We start from the raw sequence: 24,020 nt of genomic DNA, 5'->3' as shown, positions 1-24,020 counted from the left end.
CAGGCCAGTCAGGAACCTCGGCGTTCTGTTCGACCCTGAGCTGTCCTTTCTTCCTCATAGTCCGCGCCACAACTGGCATCGCCTTCCATCACCTCCGGAATATCGCCAGACTACGGCACTACCTCACCCCTCACGCTGCTGAGACTCTGCTCCACGCCTTTATCACCTCAAGGCTTGACTATGGGAACTCTCTCCTCGCCGGCCTTCCCGGCCCTCCCTCCACACTGCAGGTCATTCAGAGCTCTGCAGCTCGTGTACTGTCCCGCACCAGGCACCGCGACCACATCACTCCCACCCTCGCTCGCCTCCACTGGCTCCCCATCCCTCAGAGGATCGAATTCAAGATCCTCATCCTCACCTACAAGGCCATTCACGGCCTCGCTCCCTCCTACCTCTCCAACCTACTATCCCCCTACTTACCTGCCCGTACCCTCCGTTCCTCTGGCTCCGGTCTGCTCCACATCCCCCGCCCCAACCGCCCTACCATCGGTGGCCGGGCCTTCAGCCTCTCAGCCCGAGGCTCTGGAACTCCATCCCCAGTGCCTTCGCCGCTTCCTCCCTTTCCTCCTTCAAGGCCGGTCTCAAGACCTTTCTCTTCGACCATGCCTTCACCTCCCCTCTCGACTCTCTACCCCCTCCTCGCTCCCTCCCTTCCCTCCCCTCACCCTGACCATTTCCCCCCTGCTCGGGTCCCAACCCAACTGTCCAGCGCCTTGGGACGTCCTCCCGCCGTGAAAAGCGCTATATCAAATGCAAGGATTATTATTATTAAAGGCGCTTTATAAATGAAATCTTCTTCTTGTTGATGTCCCTCATTCCTGGTACCATTCTGGTAATTCTCCTTTGCACCCTCTCCAATGCCTTGATATCCTTCCAAAAGTCTCCAGCTGAGGCCTAATCAGTGTTTTATAAAGGTTCATCATAACTTCCTGACTTTTGTATTCTATGCTCCTATTTATAAAGCGTAGAATCCCTTATGCTTTTTTAACAGCTTTATCTACCTGTCCTGTCACATTCAAAGATTTACTTATATGAATCCCCAGGTCTCTCTGTTCCTTCACGCTCTTTACGATTGTACTATCTAACTTATATTGCCTCTCCTCATTCTTCCTCCCACATTTCTCCACATTAAACTTCATCTGCCACGTGTCTGCCCATTTTACAGTCTGCCTACGACCTCTTGCAGTCTGCTACTATCCTCCTCACTGTTTACTATGTTTTCCTAGCTTAGTATTATCTGCAAACTTGGAAATTGTACTCCCTATACACAAGTCCACGTCATTTATATAGATCAAAAAGAGCAATGGACCCAATACCAACCACTGGGGGACAACACTAGACATGATTTGCCTTTAAACCTGTGTTGGTTGTCCTTTATTAACCCATATTTTTTCTCAGTGAAAATTTATTTTGTCCCGGATTATCATCTCTAGAAGGTTCCTGAAGTTAGGCTGACTGGCCTGTAGTTCCCAGGTTTATCCTTCTGCCCCTTTTTGTACAGTTGTGTATCACTGTATACCCTTTAAGAGTTAACCTATCACGTACAAATTCTTTCTAAAGTCGGGTGCCCAGAATCAAACAATATTCATAAAAATAAGTTCTAACCGGGTCTTTACAAACTTGCTTTTAATTTCCACATAAAAATATAGTCAATTCATGTTACAATATATATTCTGTGAAGCACTTTGAAATACCTCAATGACGTGATAAGGCGCTATATCAAATGCAAGGTTTATTATTATCCCGTGGTTATAAAGCCTTGTATCCCATTGCTTGCTGGCCGACTGAGCTACAACTAACCAGCGAAGTCGCTTCCACGACCCAGTTAGTAAAATAATGAACTAGGCAAATGTTTGGTGCCAATGTTATACATTTAAGTTCAGGAACATATAAAAAGCAGATGCTTTTTTGCACCAAAGCAAAATTGCCTACAAGTTAAAGACCTAGGCCAGAGTGGTCCAACCTTTTGGCTGCCGAGGGCTGGATTCCCTATTTGAGAAAGGTCTGCAGGCCACATAAGCAATATTTTATGTTTTCGTTCAGAAACAAAATATTTACACACCACCTTTTTCGTGTAGGGTGGACAAGTTTCCAGGGCTATAGGGAGAGTGCGGGGGAATGGGATTGAATTGGATAGCTCTTTTCAAAGAGCCGGCACAGACAAGATGGGCCGAATGGCCTCCTTCTGTGCTGTATAATTCTATGATTCTATGTTGGAAGGACATCTCAAAGAGCTTGACAAAGTCAGCTGGGCACCTGAGCTGGAGGCTGAGAGAGATGGGATGGGAAGGGGAAAAGATAACCAAAGGTCTTGATGTGCCTTGAAAGAGGGGAGGGAGGGAGTCAGAGGAACTCCACAAATAGAACTCCGGAGATCAGGGGCAAAATCTCCCCCTCTTTCTCTCACTCACTCGCTTACTCTCTCTCACTCTCCCACACTCTCTATCCATCCCCTCACAATCTCTTGCTCTCCCTCACACGCACTCTCTCTTTTCTCTATCCACTCTCCCATTCTCCCCTTATCTTAAGGCTCACGCACTCTCTCCCCCCCTCTCTATCTTGCTTTCACTCCACTATCTCTCTCTCTCATTCAATCACTCTCTCCCCTACCCTCCAGACCCTCTCTCCACATCCCCCTTTCTCCACATCCCTCTCTCAATTCTTCGCTCTCCCACTCAGTTCACTATCTGTAGTGGCAGGAACCGGTGGTTGCTAAGGACACTATGCCTTCCTGACAAGACTGCAGTAACAGCCGGTATTATTTTCAATCGCTAGCTCCTGTGCTGCCATGGGAGAACATTCACCAGGGAGGAACAGTCATCCGCCGAGCCAATTTAGTAACAAGCTGCTGCCTTAAAGATGACAACATTTGCTTCTTGATCAATCTTTAAGGTGAAAAAAATCCAATACTTCATTGAACTCTTCACAAATGGGGTAGAATTTTGCATCAATGCATTCATAAATAAATAAAAACTCTTACATTCAATATGCTTTGAGGTGTCCTCCTCAAAGCACTTCATGGGATTTACTATAAAGGATAATGATTTTGTAGGCAACGGCCACAAATAACCATTCAATTGAAGCATTTTCATACTTCTACAATTTACACTGAGTGCATAACAGTAATGATGAAAGTTTGATAGATAATGTTTTTAGGTCTACAATGTTTGCAGTGCATCAAATAAGCAAATTAGTTTTCTGTCCTTTGGAAATGGTGTACGAATATTAGTTCAAAAATCTAATTAAAATTGATTATATTTATCTTGTGAATAGATGATTCATCCACAACCTCAAAACCTACATTGCAAATCACAATGATCTGCAGGAAACTGGGAATGATGAGTGAGCAGGTGAAGCAAAGCACACTGAGCGCTCTAGACAAGGATAAGAAATCAGGGTAAATCCATTGCCTAAAGTGCTGATCATTTTGGGCAAGATCCTTTACAAGGCCAGCTTCAGACGTCGGTTAACATGAAAAGGAAGATGTAGCAATAGATAAGTAGGAAACAAATTATACCCTAATCATATAGGAAACAGTGGATACTTCTGGCAAGTCAAAATCTCTAAACTGGAAAATCTCTAATTTGGCTGTCACTTTAGTTTTATCACTAAGTTTTACCAAAAAGCATGGTTTTGTCTTCCAAGGTTGTCCCTTGGATGAGGACCCACTGGCAAATTGCCTTCCTCGTGTGGGTGTTTCCAAGTGAAAATTATTAAGTGAAAATCATGTCTGACAAACTTAATTGAGCTCTTTGATAAAATAGCGGAGAGGATTGATGAAGGTAGTGCAGTTTATTTAGTGTATATGGACTTTCAGAAGGTGTTTGATAAGGTGCCACATAATAGACTAGTTAGCAAAATTAAAGCCCATGGGATAAAAGGGACAGTCACAGCATGGAGACGGAAAGCAGAGGGTAGTGGTGAACGGTTGTTTTTCTGACTGGAGGGGAGTATACAGTGGTGTCCCTCAAGGGTGGTATTAAGTCCACTGCTCTTTACGTAAATGACTAGGGCTGGGGTATAGAGCAAAAATATTTTAAGTTTGCAGATGACACAAAACTTGGGAACATGGTGAACAGTAAGGAGGATGATCGCAGACTGCGGATGGGCAGACACATGGCAGATGAAGTTTAATGCAGAGAAGTACGCATTTTGGGAGGAAGAATTAGGAGACACAATAAACACTAAATGGTAGTTTTAAAGGGGGTCTGGGAGCAGAGAGACCTGGGGGTTCACATACACAGGTCTTTGAAGATGACAGGACGATAGAGATGTTAAAAAAAACATATGGGATCCTTGGCTTTGTAAATAGAGGCATAGAGAACAAAATCAAGTTTCTGCTAAACGTTATAAGTCACTGGTTAGGCCTCAGCTAGAGTACTGTATCCAATTCTGGGCACCACACTTTAGGGAGAATATCAAACCCTTGGATAGGGTGCAGAAGTGATTTCCCAGAATGGCACCAGTGATGTTACCGTCTAGCATGCACTGCCTGAAAGGGTGGTGAAAAGAGATTCAATAACAATTTTCAAAAGGGAATTGGATAGGTACTTGAAAAGGAAAAAAATTGCAAGGATATGGGGAAAGAGCGGGGGAGCGGGACTGATTGGGTAGCTCTTCCAAAGAGCCGGCACAGGAGTGATAGGCCGAATGGCATACCTGTGTGCCGTAATATTTTATTACGTTCGCCCACAAATATACAGTCAATTCACTTTACAGTGTGTTCTGTGAAGCGCTTTGGGACGTCCTCCCGACGTGAAAAGCGCTATATCAAATGCAAGGATTATTATTATTATTATTATTATTATGATAGCATAGCGATTGGCAATATTCTGCCTAGATTTATTTTTAATTATTTTCATTACATAAAATTTCTGAAAAGTAACCACTAGTGTTATGAAAGTAAAATCTAACTCCAGACCCAGAGAGTGATCCTGTGAAGTGGAGCAGTGAACACGACTAAAGCCGACCAGGCAGTTCTTTGTAACTTCTGTAAAGAAATTAGAAAGTTACTATTTAATTTTTTATAAAACGTAAATTTTTGTATGTACTGTACTTATGCAGTATTGAGCTTAGCTACCATTTTATTACAGAATATGAGTGCTTTTTTAAATCATTATTTTAATTAATGAAATTGAATGCTCTTCATTTTGACACTGAGATATAAAAATGTAAAATGTACTTGTGGAATTCTGTGTGGGTGTTTGACAAGTTTCCTTTTAAACCCTTCCTCTGAAAACTGGCTTCTCCACCTCCCCCTCCCCCCAAACACCTTCCTTTATGCCACTTATACACGAACATTTAATACAATCTTAAAACCTGCATTACAATACCAGATCACTATTCAGTGTACAATCATAAGTTTGATGAGCAAGTGGCCATTCTGCACAACAACGGGCAAAAATATGTCCGAGCAGAATCGCTTGTCGAATGTTTCTACACCTCCTGTGTGATCTATCAATGTTCAGCAAGAAGTCTTTGTTAGTGGGATAAGATGAATATTTTTAATAAAAAATTCAAATCTTTGCTCATCTGTTGCAGCATCAGGGAGCCCAGCAACTGAATATTGCAATCTGACCTTACAAATCCTTTACTGATAAACTGTAGATGTGTTCTTTGAAGACAGAGTACTATACTCACAATTCAAACTTATGTGTGATTGTTTCTAAACTTTGAGTGTGCACCTCACATTATAGAAGAGGAGTTTGTCTCTGCTGGGAGATATATGTAGAGATTGGCTTAAATAGAGCACATTTCAATCTCAAGACCATTATTATAGGCAGTCTAACATTTTCCTTATGATCGGTTGGTCCTGTTGATCTCAATTCCTCAGAATTGTAGAGTTTAGCAGTTACCATTGTGAGATTTTAGAACTGTAGAAGTATACAGTATAGAAGACCATTCAGCCCATCACGTCTGTGCATGCGCATTGAAAGAGCAATCCTTTCAGTCCAATTGACCTGCCTTTTCTCTTTCCTCTTAAACAGGGTCTCCTTGGAGCTCAAATGGCTCCAGGATGACATGTTTGGCAATAGAATGTCAGAATTTAGCCCACCCTCTGTTGCGGTCTTGGTATTCCAGTTCCTGAGCCAGGAAGGTCCGCAATATTTCAGGTCACTGCTGATGACAGCACAGCCAGTCTGGCTCATTGGTAGGACTTGGAAGGGCAGACCAGTCACTGGGGGCAGAGACTCGTCTCACTCAGCTGCCATTAACCCTGCAAGACAAAACCCTAATGGGTAGAGTGGCCCTAGCTGGACAAGCAGCAGGAAAGCTTGCAAGACAATGTTCTCAATTACATTTATGGAGTTTTAGCTGGTTAAATGCCAGGAGAACCCAAACATACACTCTGGAATCCCTAAGCCTTGGCTGTTGCCAATCTGCCCCTAATACTTCCCAAAATTAGGAAAGCATGATGCATCCCTCCAGGAAGAGAATATGCATTCCATAACATAACATGTAGGAGCAGGAGTAGGCCATTCGGCCCTTCGAGCCTGCCCTGCCATTCAATCAAGGCTGATCTTCTAATCTAACTCCAGCTAATAACCTGACCCTGCCTTATCCCCATATCCCTTAATCCCTTTTGCAATAAGAAATCTATCTATCTCAGTCTTGAATATGTTCAAGGACTGAGCATCAACAGCCCTTTGTGGTAGTGAGTTCCATACAGTCACCACCCTTTGAGTGAAGAAGTTCTTCCTCAACTCAGTGCGAAAGGGCTGCCTCTGATTTTAAGGTTGTGACCTCTGGTTTTAGTTTCTCCAACTGGGGAAACAATCTCCCACTATTTACTCTCTCATGTCCTTTGATGATCTTATAGTCTTCTATAAGATCCCCTCTAATTCTTCTATATTCTGAAGAATATAGGCCCAAATTATTAAGTTCTATTTCCTCATCTAAATCATTTCTATAGACTGTAAATAATTAAGGACCAAACACTGATCCTTGTGGCACTCCGCTAGTCACATTCTGCCAATCTGAGAAGGACCTGTTTATCCCTATTCTCTGTTTTCTTCCTATTAGCCACTCTCCAATCCATGCTAATATATTGCCTTTAATTCCATGGGGTTTAATCTTATGCAACAACCTTTTACGTGGCAAATCCAAATTCACCCCATCTAACCTGCTAGTTACTTCCTCAAAAAACTCAATAAGATTTGTTAAGCATGATTTCCCTTTCGTAAAGCCATGTTGACTCTGCCTAATCATGTTATGATTTTCTAAGTGCCCCACGACGGCATCCCTAATTAAGGACTCTAGAATTTTCCCTATCACCGATGTCAGACTAACTGGTCTATAGTTCCCCATTTTTTGTCTCCCACCCTTCTTAAATATTGGTGTTACGTTTGCGATCTTCCAATCACTGGGAAACCATTCCAGAATCCAGGGAATTTTGGAAGATCAAAAACAAAGCATCCACTATCTCTCCAGCCACCTCTTTTAAAACCCTAGGATGCAGGCCATCAGCTCCAAGGGATTTATCGGTTTTTAATCCCATCAATTTCTCTAGTACTCGTGCTTTACTAATGTTCATTTCTTTAAATTCCTCACTAACATTAGCCACCAGGTTCCCCTCTATTTTCGGTAAGTTATCAGTGTCCTCTAACGTGAAGACAAAGGCAAAATATTTGTTTAATGACTGCCATTTCTTTATACCCCATTATAATTGCTCCTGTCTCTGCCTGCAATGGACCCACATTCACTTTTGATAGTCTCTTCCTCTTTATTTACTTGTAAAAATTCTTATAATCTGTCTTTATATTCCTAGTTAGTTTACTCTCATATTCCATTTTCTCCCTCTTAATCAGTTTCTTGGTTTTCCTTTGCTGATCTCTAAAGCACTCCCAATCCTCAGGTTTACTGCTATTTTTGTCAGTGTTATATGCCTCTTTTAATTTTATACTGTCCCTAACTTCTCTATTTAGCCAAGGTTGAACCACTTTTCCAGTGGTATTTTTTTTCAAGGGAATATGTGATTGCTGGGAATTATGTACTATATCTTTAAACATTTGCCATTGCTGGTCTACCATCATTTTTTAATCTAATTTTCCAGTCTATTTTAGCCAAATCTTCTCTCATACCTGCAAAGTTGGCTTTATTTAGATTTAAGACTCTTGCTTCAGATTCAAATATAATATATAAATATATAAATATAAAAATAACTTAATGTTGAATTCCATCATGTTATGGTCACTCTGCCCTGGAGGAGCCTTAACTTCCAGATTGCTGATTAGCCCTATTTCATTACACAAAACAAGATCTAGGATAGCCTGTTCCTGGTTGGTCCTCAGCATATTGTTCTAGAAAACTATCTCTAATGCATTCTATAAGCTCATCCTCTAATTTACTTTTGCCAATTTGGTTTTCCCATTCTATATGAAGATTGAAATCACTCACTATTAGTGTATTCCCTTGCTATATGCTTCTCTAATTTCCTGATTAATACCCTGCCCAATACTGTAACTGCTGTTTGGGGGTCTATAAACTACTCCCACTTGTGTTTTCTGACCCTTGTTGTTTCTCACCTCCACCTATACTGACTCTACATCCTGATTTTCTGATTTAAAATCCTTTCTCTCTACTGTTTTTATCTCATCCTTTATTAGCAAGGCCCCCCCCCCCCCCCCCCACCCCTTCGTTTTCCACATTGCTTACCTTTCCTATACGTCGAATACCCTGGAAAGTTTAGCTCCCACCCTTGGTCTCCCTGTAATCATGTCTCAGTAATAGCCACCAGATTGTACCCATTTATGTCTATCTGTGCACTTAATTTGTCTATCTTGTTACAAATGCTTCGTGCATTCAGATATAGCTCCTTTAATTTTGACTTACTATTTCCCCTACTCGTTAATGCCCTTATTTTTTTTGTTGAGCTTTTTGTCCCTACTTGACACACTCTGTTCTTTATTTCCCAAGTTGCTTCTCTGCTCTACAGCCATGACTGTTCCTTGCAATGTCGGTTTACGGTTAACATTGAACCTCCTTATATACATTACAGAAAAATCGCCTTGAGACATTACGACCTTAGCGATTTTTCCGCAATACATTTGCAGAGGATGAATGAATATGAGTGCTATTTTCTCGATACATTATCAGTGTGAAAATAGATCCCATAGGGATTCGCTTTACAAAAAAAGGCAGAAATACTACTGCAATATTCTTGTGCTTCTACCACAGTGCTTCGGAGTAGCAAGGAAGTCCATTGACCAGCTGGAATGGGAATTGGAAAAAGGAGACAGACAGGAAAGTAGCAGTGAAATCATTTGGTTACTGATGTGGCCTCAGGACATGTCTGATGTACTGAACCACAAAGGTTGATGATATCATATTGTTGCACAAATCACATGAGAAATATTGCACTCAGTGTACACACTTCTACCTCAATTATCCAATTACAGTCATTTTGTTGTTGTTGCCTTAGAACAGAAACTCTCCCATTGGACAAGTAAAGCTTATGCAGTTGTAAAATGTAATTGTTATAAGCAACTGCTAATGTAAGAATATACATAAAAAGCAACTTTTGAAGCAATCAAAATGTCCAAAGCTTTGGACAAATTATTAATAATAATCCTTGCAAAGAGCTTCACAGTCTCAAAATGCTTCACAGAATATACTGTAAAGTGTATTTTGTGGGCAAAACGCAGCAGTCAATTGCTCACAGCAGTGTCCCAGAAACAGTCATGGATTGAGTGACCAAATTATTATATAATTTTTGGGGGGAGGGATGATTACCCCCAGCCAGCAATTCCGGCAATCGGCTAACAACTGTGTTTCTCCTTAGAAGCTAAGAAAACAGCGGCATGAGGAGTAAGAAACCTACCTAAGGTTTGGCTCCCGGCCGTGAATTATTTCCGGGCCCTCTCGTTTGCGAGGCGAGCACACAAACCACTACGCTACAGGACTTCACAATTGCATTTATGTAGTGCCTTTCATGTCGGGAGGATATCCCAGCAGCAGTTTGCTCTAACTGAGTGCAAAACTCAAATAATTATTCCAGCTCATCTTATTTCTCAATGTGCAGCCCAACAGAGCAATCATAATTCCTATTTACTCACCATAATTTGTTTTTATGGCCTTTGGCAAAGCTGAGCTGTATTGAATTTCATGTTGATACTCAGATAGGAACATGGATCCTTCCTGCTGGAATTTCATTCTTTTAATGCATTTCGAATCAGATGACCTTTGATGGCCTTTTTGCTCTCTTTTCTCAACTTCATCATCGAGACTGTGAACAGGCGAAGCTAGCAAATTCCTATTGCACATAATGTCCTCGTGAGCCTCGATGGACATCTTTTCTAAAATAGGGATAACTGAATCCTTTAATTTTCTTTTATTTCTGGTTTTATTCTCGTTGAAGTCTGAAGAAACAAATTTAAGATGTTTGACACCAACACTGCTGAACACTGGCTCACAATCCTGTTTCCTGTCTGCATTCATCAATTTTACACAGTTCTTCTGTTCCACTAACTTGGAAATCTTTGTTGAACACTGTACAGAAGCTAAGTCAAAAGCTTCCTTTAACACACGTGATGAAACATGAAATGAACTATTTACATCAGACTCCAATTTATCAGTAGATTTTTTCAATGGATAAATAACCTTTCTCAACAAATTAATAGTCTTGTGTTTCTGATGGTTTGCTTTTCTTGCTTCAAGATGACCATTGTGCGGAGTTCCAGCAGGACTTTTTAAGCTTGTGATGTTGCAACATCTCTCTGCAATACGGATTTCAGCTAACTTCTTGTTCTGGGTAGTGCTAACCTCATTCTTTTGATGGAACGGTGCAGGCTGGTTGAATTCAGGTTTCAGATGATTTGTGTTTGTGCCATTTGGAACAAAGTGTTTTTCAGACTGACAACCCAAACCAATGGAGCCAACATTCCTCCGATGTTTCTCCTGGCGATCAGATTCCCTACAGGTTCTTTCATTTTCACGGTGATCTCTCAAGTTGACCAATGCTGTCCATTGCTGCCTGTTACTTGGACAAAGAGTTTTCTTTGCTTTGAGAATCTTCCTTGGAGTAACATTTGAAATCTCCATCTCTGGCTTCCTAAAACAGTAGAAACACAAATACCATAAATTGGTGAATAAGACCACAAATATTGATAAAAGAATTTGGCTTTTTTTTTTAAAACTAGCACAACATTTTGACCTTTGCAATCATGAAGTAAATTGAACCTAAACATAACCACACCAGCTGTTGGGCAGTACCTTTTGGGCTCAAGGCAGACGACCCACAATAGGCAGACTAGTGACGCTATCAATTGTCGAAAACGTGATTCCCCATTCATAAATAGTCCTAAAATAACAAAGCCAATGGATCCTTGCCTAATCTTCTCAACAGTAGACTTCCTGCTTCCTTCCTCGGTGCAGGCAACTGGACAAGTAACTATCTTGTAACCTGAGACGATTCCACTCATTCCATTTCTTGTTCCCTAAAGCAACACTCCACATTAGGGTTAGGGTTCTCCACAACACTCACTTAAATTTATACAACGTAGTTTAATCAATCCTGGCCATTTGCCTCCCCAGGTGACATTGCTGTGGTTCTACAGCACAGGGATCATCGTATTCAGTGAAGTTCTTTGATCATCTCAATACTCATCTTGGAACATTTAACTCTGTGAGAAAAATAGCTTACTGCAAAGTTTTGAGGTGAAGTATATCTTAATATTTGCCATAACCACTGATGAGCCTCAGAATAAGTTCATTTTATAGTCTATTCACGCTCACGTGGAGTCCTGTAGCTCAGTGGTTAGAGCACTCGCATTGCAAACGAGAGACCTTGATTCAATTCCCTGCAGGATGAAATATTCAGCAAATTTCCTTACTCCACACACATTTACCAAGCAGTAAGTAGGAACCGGGTTGTTATTTGATTGGCGGATCACTTTTCTGGGGGTAATAATTCCTTCAAAAAAAAACAATAAATTGCTCACTTAATTCATGACTGTTTGTGGGACACTGTTGTGCGCAATTGGCTGCTGCATTTCTCCCACAAAATATACAGTCAATACACTTTAACAGTATATTCTGTGAAGCGCTTTGATACGACTTGAAGACGTGATAAGATACAATACCAAACGCAAGGATTATTATCTATTCTAATAAAGACGAAGTGTCTGTCTGCGTGTCAGCGAATCTAACAATCGTGCAATAACCGATTGACGCAGAGATATGATTTACAACTCATCAAAAAGGTCTTGCCCAGTGTGCCCATATGCCCAGTGTCATGGGTAATTTTTTTGGAGATCTCCTATCGTTGACGAGCTAATATTAAAAAATGCTTTAATTATAAAAACACCCAAAATATGAGCTATGCGTGGTATTCTGCAAGTGTATAGCACAGACCAAAGCCACACAGTTCAGAGAGATACATCAATATTCTGCAACAAATCTACAGCACTTTATTCTGGTTGTCATGGGAACTCGAGTCCTCCCATGTGGGACAGACAGAGAGAAACTGATAGTGAGAGAGAGGACAGAGTGTTACTGGGAGAGACGATATATTATAAAGTGTAGTGACTGTGTGTTTTGTTGGCGAGAGAGAAAGACAAAGAGAAACTCAGAGATAGAGAAACTGGGAGAGAAATGCAGAGAGGAAGACTGGGAGAGAGAAAATATATTAAAGGAGTCCCTCCCACTGAGTCCTTCCATAGGAATAGTCCCAGTTGAGTATAGATAAGGACAACATGTCTATCTGTGTGTCAATCTACATTCCATATTGGATCGTTTGGTTGCAAGCGAAGCTGCAATGGGTACAGCTAGTTATATATGTTATTATTTTGGAGTGTCACTGACAGTATAGAACCTGGGAAAGATGCAGAATTGTTCTGGTGGTGATTATGTAGAATTGTCTGCATCTATTTGGGAAATCAAATGTTTTTACTCTAATTATCAAAATTCTTACAGTACAGCCATACATTGAAAAAAATCCGGATTCCAAGCTCTATGAACAGTACAACAGCCAACTCTTTTGCAAAGGCAACAATTAATCACTCGAGATATATATCCGCACAGTGCTATGCAAAAGTAAAGTTAATCCTCTTTTCATTAACTAGTGGAATACGATCCAAACAAACAGGAACCATCTGTAGAAGGATGTCAGACATTTGAACCATGAAGAGGAATGGCAAAGTTGGAGCTGCAGAAGATTAACTCAAAGCAAGAGACAGAAATTGACTTGTACAGTAAACTCCTCATAACTCCACCATGGCTTAATTTGTCACTGCCACTTAAGTCAGCATGCTGCCAATAATCCAGTCGTATTTATTTATGCATTTATACACATACCTAACTTGCCACTCTGGATAACTCGTTGTTGAGCCCTTTTCCTTCGGAGTTATCAGGAGTTTATCAGACTTACACATGCTGAAGACACAGTACTGCAATATACTGCAATATATGATGGGCAACCTTAAATATACTCATTCTTATTAGTTAAAAACATAAAAAATCTGAAATTACAAATAAGCCCAGAAAATAGTGCAGCTAATTTTGTGAATAAGATCAACACTATTAAACAGTTCACCAAGTCATATTTACAGTTCAAACTTTCAATTAGTCTTTGTGCTGTTTTTAAACAAAACTTTGACTATGGTTTAGAAACATTCTTTAAGGTGAAATTATTCTTTTTTGAAGGTCAAATTTAGAAATTACTACTTTACCTTTGTGTTGAAAACATTTAGCTTTTCACTGGTAACATACTGTAATTGATCCCAGTAGTCTACAAGTCTAAGAGGAAAGATGCAGTGCTATTTTCTTCCAATTACTGCAGGATCAAACATATTGTACAGAACCAATTAGAACTGGCCAACAAAACAATCTACCATTGGAGCACAAAGACACTTTATATTCTGTCACTCTATTTCCTCTCCAGCTGACTGATTTCAGAATCTTTCACGTGCTCAAATACTGGAGGGATTGCTGTGTACCACAACTCCACCACAACTGATTAAAAACACTTCTGCTTGCAAAGTGAAATTGCAAGGTGTTGCAGGTTAATTTATGCAAAACACTTATTAAACTACACATATTAAAATGCGAACACATAAATGAGCATGAAGCAGAGCACTTTAAAAGAACCCACACCCTTCTAGAAATTATTATTTAATGGCTATATACCAACCATACTGGGTCAACAAAATTCACCAACTGCTGAGCAAACCATTTTTAAAAAATCAGTTTGGTTTAAACGGGTGACAAAGATAAAGTTCATTTATTTTCTCCTGGATCCTAAGACATATCCAGTAACGTTTAAGTTCCAAGAGAAAATAAATTGCAATATTTTCAGCACTCCCAAGTGTTGGGGTCAGTATCTAAATAAGTAACCGCTGAGGAGCAGTTTCTCTGCCTGAAACCAGGAATGTCAGCGCATTTAACTAATATTTCATTTTTACAGATAACTGTTTCTCTTAACAAAACTAAATTGGTCATCAAAAAGTATTTATTAAAAGATCAGTTTAGCAGAATTCAAATCTGCTTTGTTTAAAATTCACCAACTGCTGAGCAATCCATTTTTTAAAAAGAAAATTGGTTTGGTTACAAAGAGTGGCACAGATAAAGTTCATTTAAATTCTCCGAGACCAGAGGCCTCATGCAAGACAGAACCAGTAACATTTAAAAAAAACTTTCCTGTAAAATTAGTGTCACTTTTCAGAGCTTCTACATCCAGATCCATACACAACAAAACTCCATTGCATGTATTCAGTCTAACACTGCAAAGGCTGGATGGGGCCGGTTCTAAAGTCTTAATACAGACAGACAGGTCCCCAAGGAGCTCATATTTAGGGAGATTCATTACAGTGGACTTACACTGCTTAGCTTAAACTTTATGATCACAATCATATCTATGCTCCTGTAAAAAGGCTTAGTTTTCACTTAGGCATATTACAAAAACAACAACAAATGGCATTTATATAGCGCCTTTCATGTCAGGAGAACGTCCCAATCAAATGAGAACCTTCCAATTACCAGCTAGGACACGTGTAGTCTGAACAGTGGTGCGCTATGACCAACAATAGAAAAAGCCTTCTTTGAATAATACTGTCAGAAAAGATTGTTCATGCAAATGAGTGTAGTCCGGCTTCCTGCAAGAAGCACTCACAATCCCATCAATTAGTGTTTCTACATTTTATGATGTGTATCGAGACATCAATATCTATAAAGTGCAAAACACAATAATTATTATGAGAAATAATTACAAATACTTGGGTACATGCTCAAATCATATCAGAAAAGCTAAGACACTAGCATTGGTGAACATTTCATATTCCCAGAACAAGATTTTTGTATATACATGACACACACACACACAATTACGGAGGAATCAGAACACTCAAGAGGGAAGGGTATTAGCAATGCAATACTGCATCATTAGATCTGGGTCAGGTTGAAAATGTTCTAGTTTAATAAAAATGTGGAGAGCTCATCGGGCTGGTGGTATTAAAAGCAATGGCTCTAGGTGGTGGCAATCCTGGAGTAAATTAGCTGCAAGAGGAAAAGTCAGCAGACCCTTTGGTATGAAAAACAGATGCTTCCAGACAACTTCCACCAACTTCTGCAGGAGTTGCAAATATTAAAATAATGAAAGGCAGTCACAAAAAGGAAAACAGGAGAAGCCCATTACACTGGTTCCACCAAGTTTTTAGAAATCAGCAGATCCTTTAATAGCAATGCCCCACCCTTCACCATACCCCCTTAATACATCTGTATACCTTCAGTTGATATGTTGTTGAAACATGGATAGATTTCAGCTTTCTCATTTCCAAGTATGGGAAAACAAACCAAGTAATCGTGCTCATCTGTTTTTATCTGAAATAAAATGAACTAGATGTTTTCATCTTAACTCGATCCATAAACTCATTTCTCCTCTATGTACAATCTGTTTCCAATCAAAAAGTACATAATACAAGATACTGAAGAAAATATATTCCAGAAAAGTAATCTAATCTCTAAGGTTCCTTCTTATAAAATACCAACTGCAAAACAAGTGGTGCATAAAATAACTAGCCTGTAACAAAGTGTCGATATAAGGTAATTTCTGTAACTAACATTTGACTTGTCTAATAATCTGTTGCCATTGGCATATACTTTAGGCAAACGTGGTCCAAACTTTTGGCTGCCGCGGGCTGGATTCCCTATTTGAGAAAGGTCACAGGACACATAAGCAATATTTTGTGTTTCCCTGAAGGACATTTCAAAGTGCTTGACACTGCCTGCTAGGCTCCTGAAATGAGGGTAATAGCTGAGAGAAGTGGGATGGGGAAGGGAAAAGATGACCGAAAGTGTAGTCAATGAGTTGGGTCCTGTCATACCTTGAAAGAGGGTTGGGAGAGAGCAAGTCAAAGGGACTCCAGGAATGGAACTCCAGAGAGCCGGGGCAAAATGCCGATGGTGGGGCAGATGGGGATATGGATGAATATGAAACAAGCTGGAGTTTGCTCTGCAAAGGGAATGGTTGGGTTGGGAGTTTGTAGAGGTAGAGTGGGGAGGGCGGGGAAATGAAAATAGTCAATTCACTTTACAATGTATTCCATAAAGCGTTTTGAGACATCTCGAAGATGTGCTAGTGCACTATATCAAATGCAAGGATTATTATTATACTCTTTCCCCCATCACACTCTGTTCTCTACCTCTCAATCAACCACTCTCTCCCCATCTGTCAATCACTCTCTCTCCTCCTCTCTTCCCCTCAATCCTCTAATCAGCCAAGCGGATCACTCTCTGCAGCGGCAGGAGCCAGCAGTTGCTAAGGATGGGGCTCAAAATAGACTCTCTTGCCTTCTTGATACACTGCAGAAATGGCCGGTATTATTTTCGCTCTCTGTGCTGTGTCCTCCCAACCGCCGGCTCCTCCCACAGCCATGGGAGGACATTCGCCAGGGAGGGAGGGAAAGTTGGAATGTTGGAAATTATTTCAAGCCGGATAAAATCACCCGCCTGGCCAGATGTGGCCCTTGGGCCACCAGTTGGACCACGTTGCTTTAGGCTAGAGGTTCTCAAACTATGGGGCACGTCTCCCTGGGGAGACACGTGCGTGCACCTGGGGAGACACCAGTTGCACACCTCCCAACAGTCCCGGGTTTGGCGGGACTGGACCCACGTCCCAGCATAGCTCCTCCCACGACAACCAAAATTCATGACAATGGGGAACTGTCATAATCTATAATTGTTTGGTGTCAACATAAAGGTGCTTTATGAAATAAAATTTATACTTTTGACACTCATCCTCTTATTATAACTATATTTATCAAAGCCCTTCTACTTCATGGCTCAGATTCTTGCAAAGTAAGGAATTTACAGTTCTTTTGTGTCGTCTTAGTAAACTTTCGGGGTGGGGGCACAATTGTGTTTAGGGAGGAGACTCACTATGACAACATTTGCAAACCTCTGCTTTAGATGATTCGGAGGCTCATGCGGAGTACACACTGGCATCAATCTGATGGCTGTTCCCATGCTACAAAAGGTTTGCGTAATAGTAATAATAACAACCTCTGGAATTCCATCCCCCAATCACTCCACCTCGCCCCCTCCTTTGCCTCCTTCAAGTCCCGCCTCAAGACCCTCCTCTTCGACCATGCCATCGGCCACCCTCCTTCCCCTCCCCTCCATTCTCCCTCCCTGACCCCAGCTCGGGTCTGAAATGCTGTATACTGTCCAGTGCCTTGGGACATCCTCCTGACGTGAAAGGTGCTATACAAATGTAATCTTGTTGTTGTTGATACAGCGCCCTTCAAGTCAGGAGGATATCTCAAAGCACTTCACAGGATTTTACTGTAAAGTCTCTCCAGGTAGGGTGCCCCATAGTTTGAGAACCTCTAGCCTAAAGCCCCATGGTTCAACTGGTGGCCCAAGGGCCACATCTTGCCTGGGGTGATTTTATCTGACCCGACATTTTTTAGGCAAACACGGCAGCCAATAATCAAAGCAATGTCCCACAAATAGCCATGAAATTAAATTCTGTCTACTAATTTAGCTTAGTCTACTGAAGCTTGTCTACGCAACATTTGACATGGTGCCTGCTTTTATTGTAGATATTATTCAGTAATTTTTTTGGGGTCAGCCGAGTGTCTGACACATGCAGAAACCTATCACCATGTTTAAGGGTATCCAAACCAAGCTGAGAAATCCCAGAGTTAGATTGCTGGAATGGAATAAGTACTCTCTCCCAGGAAGGACGCATCCTGCTTACCTAATTCCTGAGAGTATTAGGAACAGGCTGGCAATAGCCAAGGCTTGGGGACCCCAGATTGTGCATTGGGGTAACTGCTCGAGTCTAACCAGCTAAAACCGCATAGTTTGCCATTTATATTGCTGTCCGACACACTTCCAGCTGCTGTCCAGCTAGGACCACCCTACCCATTAGGGCTTTCCCTTTAGTGTTAACAGGAGCTGAGTGAGATGACTCCATGCTCCCAGTGTCTGGTCTGCCCTTTAAAGGTGCAGCCGATGAGCCAGTGTTGTCATCAGCAGTGCCCTGGAATACTGCGGGCCCGTCTGGCTCAGAAATGGGACTAACAAGACCACCACATGGTGCTGGCTCAATTCTGACATTCCGTTGCCAGGTATGTCACCTTGGAGCCAGTTTCACATCAACCTGGCCTGAGCATATCCAGAATGAAAGCTCACACTGAATGTCAAGAGCAATATGAAATTTCACAACTTGCTTCTTCAATAAACCCAATATAGAACACAACTTGAAAAGCCTAGCACCTCCACAGTAATAAAAGCTAAATATTTTCAATTAACACAGGCTCAAAGACTAACCATCCAACATGCCCTCATTGTCAGCAGATAGCAAATCACCCTCATTCTTCACTTCCAAGGTACAGATTTTTTTTGCAGTAAAGAAGTAGTGGAGCACAGTTCATCGAGAGAGCTGCAGGTTCCCTTTTAAAGGATCCCGGTTACTTCACAAAGTATTTAACTTGGTGAAAGTGCAACAAATATAATTTAACTTGGTAAAAGTGCAATCTGTCTATTTTTTTTCATCAGCTATTCTTCAGTCAGACATTAAGCCTTGTATTCAACCAGAATCTTAAAGTTCTTATCCCTTAATCTCTTCTTTGTTGTCAAATGCATAACAAGGCGGTTACCACATTATACAGCAAATACTGTGAAGCGTTTCAAGACATTGATGATGTGATAAGGCACTGTATCAAATGTAAGGATCAATTTATGCAATTAATGCAATTTCATATTCATGCTGAGAACCAAACATTTTTAAAAAATTGTTTTAATTTCTTTGAGTTCTCAGAAAGATTTTCCATTTTTTGAATTCAAAAGTGACAAATCAAATAAATAATAATCCTTGCATTTGATATAGCGCTTTTCACGTCTTCGACATCTCAAAACACTCCACAGAATAGACTGTAAAGTGAATTGATTATATATTTGTGGGCGAAAATGGGAAGTCAATAAGCATTCCACTTGTAAATACAGACCAAAGCAGTGAATTAACAGGTGAGTGGACAATATAATACATTTATATTGCAGACAACATATTTATATTGTGTTGCCCACCCACCTGTTGTACCTTTATATTGTACCTCCTTTCACATTAGGAGTGTGTCTCAAAGCACTTCAAACTCTGAAGCTCTGGAGGGATGAGGCAAGACAGAGAGACTACAGTTGGGAGTTCCAGTGAGCAGGGGCAGAGTGGCTGATAGCTCGTCTACTGATGGTGGGAGGAAGGACCGGACATAAGCAAAGTGAAGATTGCCTTATAATGTTGGGAGTATATACACACACACACAAACAGTATATTTGGTGAAGCACTTTGAGACGTCTCAATGATGTGATAAGGCGCTATATCAAATGCAAGGATTGTTATTATTATAACTATTGTTTCAATTGAGACCTTGACAAACATTCTGTACAATCAGAGGGTCTTTAAAGCTTACATCAGGACATAGGAACAGAAGCCAGACATTTATGTGACATTGAAGTTAAGAAGCTCATTGTGACACTACAGTCATAGAAAATGTGCTAATTTCTCAAAATTGTGGGACAAATATGGATTGTTATCACACTGAGTACAGGAATAATTCAGATTGGTTCATTAACATTACCTGTTCATTAGTGGCACTGGGTACTCAGGGAACAGTTAATTGTTTAACACCACATTCTCCCCTGGGGTGCGGGTGAGAGAAAGGCAGCTGTTACCTTAAGACAGTAACTGGCTTCTATTATTCTCAGAAAGGAAGCAAAACTGCTTCATGAAGATCATATCTAAATCAGGTTACTCAAAGATTAGGCTGGCTATAAACAACCAGCCATCAATGTAAAGGTGACAAGAAACACGGTGTATCGAGTACGCTTGCTATTGGGAGAACGAGGACTGCTGCCCAAGAGGAGTCATCTACTTTTACTTACATGTCACAAATCCTGGGAACCACAATTCTGTAATTCTGAGCAGTCAAAGACACATATGTGGAAAGTAGCCAGGCATGAAATGGTTGGGTTTTGAGCTTCGTAGTGATGCAGTAGGTAAAGGAACTATCTGGTTTGAAACCGAGTTCCAGAACATGGTTCTGCACTTTCCATACAAGGGCAAAGAGCAGATCATTTAACAGACAACAAACAACTTCCATGAACCCAGATCAATTACAGGTAGAAGGCAAGCAATGGACCTCCTTGGTAGATCCCATGGCATTATTTGAAACGAAATGTGGCAACCAATTTGCGCACAGCAATATCCCACAAACAGCCATGAAGTAAACGATCAATTTTATTTGGGGGATTGTTGGTCAGGACACCGGGAGAAACTCATTTCTCTTTTCCAATAGCGCCATTGGGATCTTTAACATACACTTGAACAGGCTGATGGGGCCTTGGTTTAATTTCTCATTCGAAGGACAGTGCCTCCGTTAATGCAATGCATAGACTATTTGGGTCAAAGAGCCCCAACATGGGGCTTAAACCCAAACTCTGTCTGTCCAGCGCCTTGGGACATTCTCCTAACGTGACAGGTGCCATACAAATGTAATTTGTTGCTGTTGTTGTTAAACCCAGAGCCCTCTGATTCAAAGGCAAGCACAGTCAAGCCAGTCTACAACCTTAGATTTTAAAATCACAAGGAAAGTGAGCAAAAGCAAGTGAGCTCAGCGAGCTCCGTCCTGCTTCATGTCCCCAGCCTCGCCCACTCCACCATTGACGGGCCGGCCTTCAGCCACTCTGCCCCCAACTTCTGGAACTCCATCCCGCATTCACTTGCCTCCTTCAAGACCCTCCCCTTCGACCATGCCTTCGGTCACCTTCTTTCCCCTGCCCTGCCCTCCCCGATCCCGGCTAGGGTCCGAAAGGCTGACTGTCCAGCACTTTGGGACGTCTTGCCGACGTGAAAGGCGCTTTACAAAAATGTAATTTTGTTGTTGTTTTGTGAGTTTGTCTACAAAATACACAAGTCACTTCACCTTCAGCACCTTGGGATGTCTGTCCTCCTGACGTGAGAGGCGCTACGCTATATATAAGTGCAATTTGTTGTTGTTTCATCCTGCGAAGCCCTTCAAGAGATCCTTCTGACATGAAAGGTGCTACATCAAATGCAACGATTATCATCATTAATTTCCTACATTTTTTTGAGATTAATGTAAAAATTAGTCCTGGTTCCTGTCCGCACTTTTAGCCTCCTCACCGCAATAATAAGAGAAAAAAAGGGGTTTCTACTGAAAGGGCAGAGTCAAGTTTCCAAAGTGTCTTTTTAACCCCAAAACGGTTTTGCTATAAAGAAACACCAGCATTAATTGGAACAATTTGCATGACTTTGGCTGAGTTATAATCATATTAAATCATTAAGAGCTGAGGCTTCCCTCTGAGTAGAAAAGTGTTGGGAGAGGAGAGAAGGAAAACCTTCCCTTGAAGTTTTTTTTTGGGGGGAGGGAGGGGAGCAAAACAAGTGCGACTGGAAAACTTTGCTATATAAAAAAATCTCATATATATATATCAATATATATATATTTCCAAAAATATATTTTTTTAAAAATCTCTATTTTCTTTGAAGTTTTTTTTTAAAAAAAGAGGAAATGAAAACCAAAGCTATTCAATGAACAGACAAAAAAAAAGGGATCGGTTTATCCGTCACTCGCTCTTGGCACAGCTCCACAGGCAGAGAGACACCGCCCACCGCCCGCCCGCCCGCCCCGGGCACAACCGCCAACCGCCATCACACATTCAAACCTCCCGCTTCGCCAACCGCCAACCGTCACCGCGCGCCGCCCTCTCCTCACCGCGTGGCTCCCCGGGCAGGTGAAGGGAGCGCGGCCGTTTTGCACGACGCCGGAGGGACTGGTGCGTTTGGCCGTTCGCACGGGGGTGCGGGGGAGGGGGGGGGGGGGGGGGCAGGGACAGTCGCCATTGGCGTATAATTAATAGGGAGGAGACTGCCGTTTGCACGCGGGACGGAGCGGTTCGCAAAGCCGCGGTCTCCCCGCCGCTCGGCGCGCCTCTCCTCCGGTCGGAAAGCGGGTCTGCGGCCCCGCTGTGGCGGCACAGCTCGTCCCACGTGCTCATGTTTACGGCACGACACCTCCTGCTCACGTTACTCCGACACACTTTATTCACGCGCTTAGAGTCCACCCCTGGTCACAGGCTTATGGCCTGGACCGGTAGGGAAGCGCGGCCCCGCTGTCCCGCCGCCAGGAACAGCCGCAGCCCCCGCGAGGCGTGCAGGGCCGGGCCCGGCCCGCGGCCGCTCGCGCTGTGCATCCCACGTCGCCGTGGGCGGGGCGGCTGCGGACGCGCGTGCGCGGTGCGGCACAAGCGGGAAAATGGGCTTCGCTGCACTCGGAGACCCAACTGTTGGGATTCTGTGTGAGTGTCTCTGTCTGTGTGTGTGTGAGTGACTGTCTGTGTGTGTGTGAGCGTCTGTGTGTGTGTGTGACTGTCTGTGTGTGTGTGTGTCTCTGTGTGTGTGTGTGTCTGTGCGCGCTCACGAGTCTCTCTCTGTGTGCGCGAGTGTGAGTCTCTGTGTGCGGTGCGCGAGTGTGAGTCTCTGTGTGTTTGTGGTGCCGGTGTGAGAGTCAGAGGGAGAAAGGAACGGTGTCAGGTCTCCGTTGAAGAGCAGTCTTTAAGGGCAAAGCAGAGGGGCTGAAGGCAGGAGTTCGAGAAATGCCGGACACAAGTGCCTGAAGGCATGGCCACCAATTGTGGAGAGGAGAGAGGGAGAGGGCTTGAGGGATGTACAGAAGGTCTGAGACGGTTGGGCGAAGGGAGCAGGTGGAGAGAGGCGCGGTGTCGGCAGGTGACGCGGTACGGAGGTGCCGGGGCCTGAAGTGATTTATAGCTGAGTCTGAGGATCTTGAAATTATTCCATTCTGGAAGGGGGAGCCAAGTGGAGTCAGGAAAGTACTGGGGTGTTGCGGGGGTACAGAGTTTGGTAGGGGTGAGGATACAGGCTGTGGAGTTCTGAATTCTGTGATCCAGACTATTCACATATTACCCACAAATTAGTCAATCCACTTTACAGTATATCCTGCGAAGCGCTTCGAGACATCTGATATGTGATACGGCGTATATCAAATGCAAGGAATATTATTATCACTTGGTGTGGCACATGGTATTCCTCTGGACAGAGACTGGTCTATTATTGAATTTCTTTTCCTAATTAATATTTGTGCATTAGAGAAATCTTTCCCGTAACGGTTTCCACTTTGTGGGAGAGAAATAACACATTAAATACAATTCTCTGGAGTACAGGGGGATCTGAACAGGCAGATGGGACCGCAATTTAACGTCTCATCCAAAGGACGGCTCCACTGGATTGTTTGCTGGTTAAACTCCAGTGCACACCCTGATTGCCATTAATCTAGACAACAAAAACACCAATTAGGGCAAGGCAGGTTTCATTGCCAATTAATCAATTAATCTACCCACAATTTTTAATTAAAACATTTTAAACCATTTACGCTTCATTGATGGAGTAAAAAGCCATGTAGCGTCCTGTAGTGTATTGGTTAAAGCACTTGCCTTGACATGAGAGGACCCGGGTTCGATTCCCGGGCAGGGCGAAACCGTAGTCA

The 24,020-nt window shown here is 42.2% G+C and overlaps 1 protein-coding gene across 1 annotated transcript in view; it reads right to left on the bottom strand.

Annotated features, from left to right (window-relative positions):
* The window catches only part of atf7ip2 (activating transcription factor 7 interacting protein 2), a 31,668-nt gene extending 17,832 nt beyond the window's left edge, over positions 1–13,836 (bottom strand). The window contains exons 1-2 of the mRNA XM_007904907.2: positions 13,668–13,836; positions 10,056–11,050 (exon numbers count right to left, since the gene is read on the bottom strand). Coding sequence (XP_007903098.2) covers positions 10,056–11,050; positions 13,668–13,684 — 1,012 coding nt within the window. The 5' untranslated portion in view covers positions 13,685–13,836. The remainder of the gene's footprint in view (positions 1–10,055; positions 11,051–13,667) is intronic.
* Between the last annotated feature and the right edge of the window lie 10,184 nt (positions 13,837–24,020).

The sequence above is a fragment of the Callorhinchus milii genome, unplaced genomic scaffold (genome assembly GCF_018977255.1).
Source record: "Callorhinchus milii isolate IMCB2004 unplaced genomic scaffold, IMCB_Cmil_1.0 Scaffold16, whole genome shotgun sequence".
NCBI classification, from domain to species: Eukaryota; Metazoa; Chordata; class Chondrichthyes; order Chimaeriformes; family Callorhinchidae; genus Callorhinchus; species Callorhinchus milii.
This window is presented reverse-complemented; position numbering and strand designations above follow the sequence as displayed.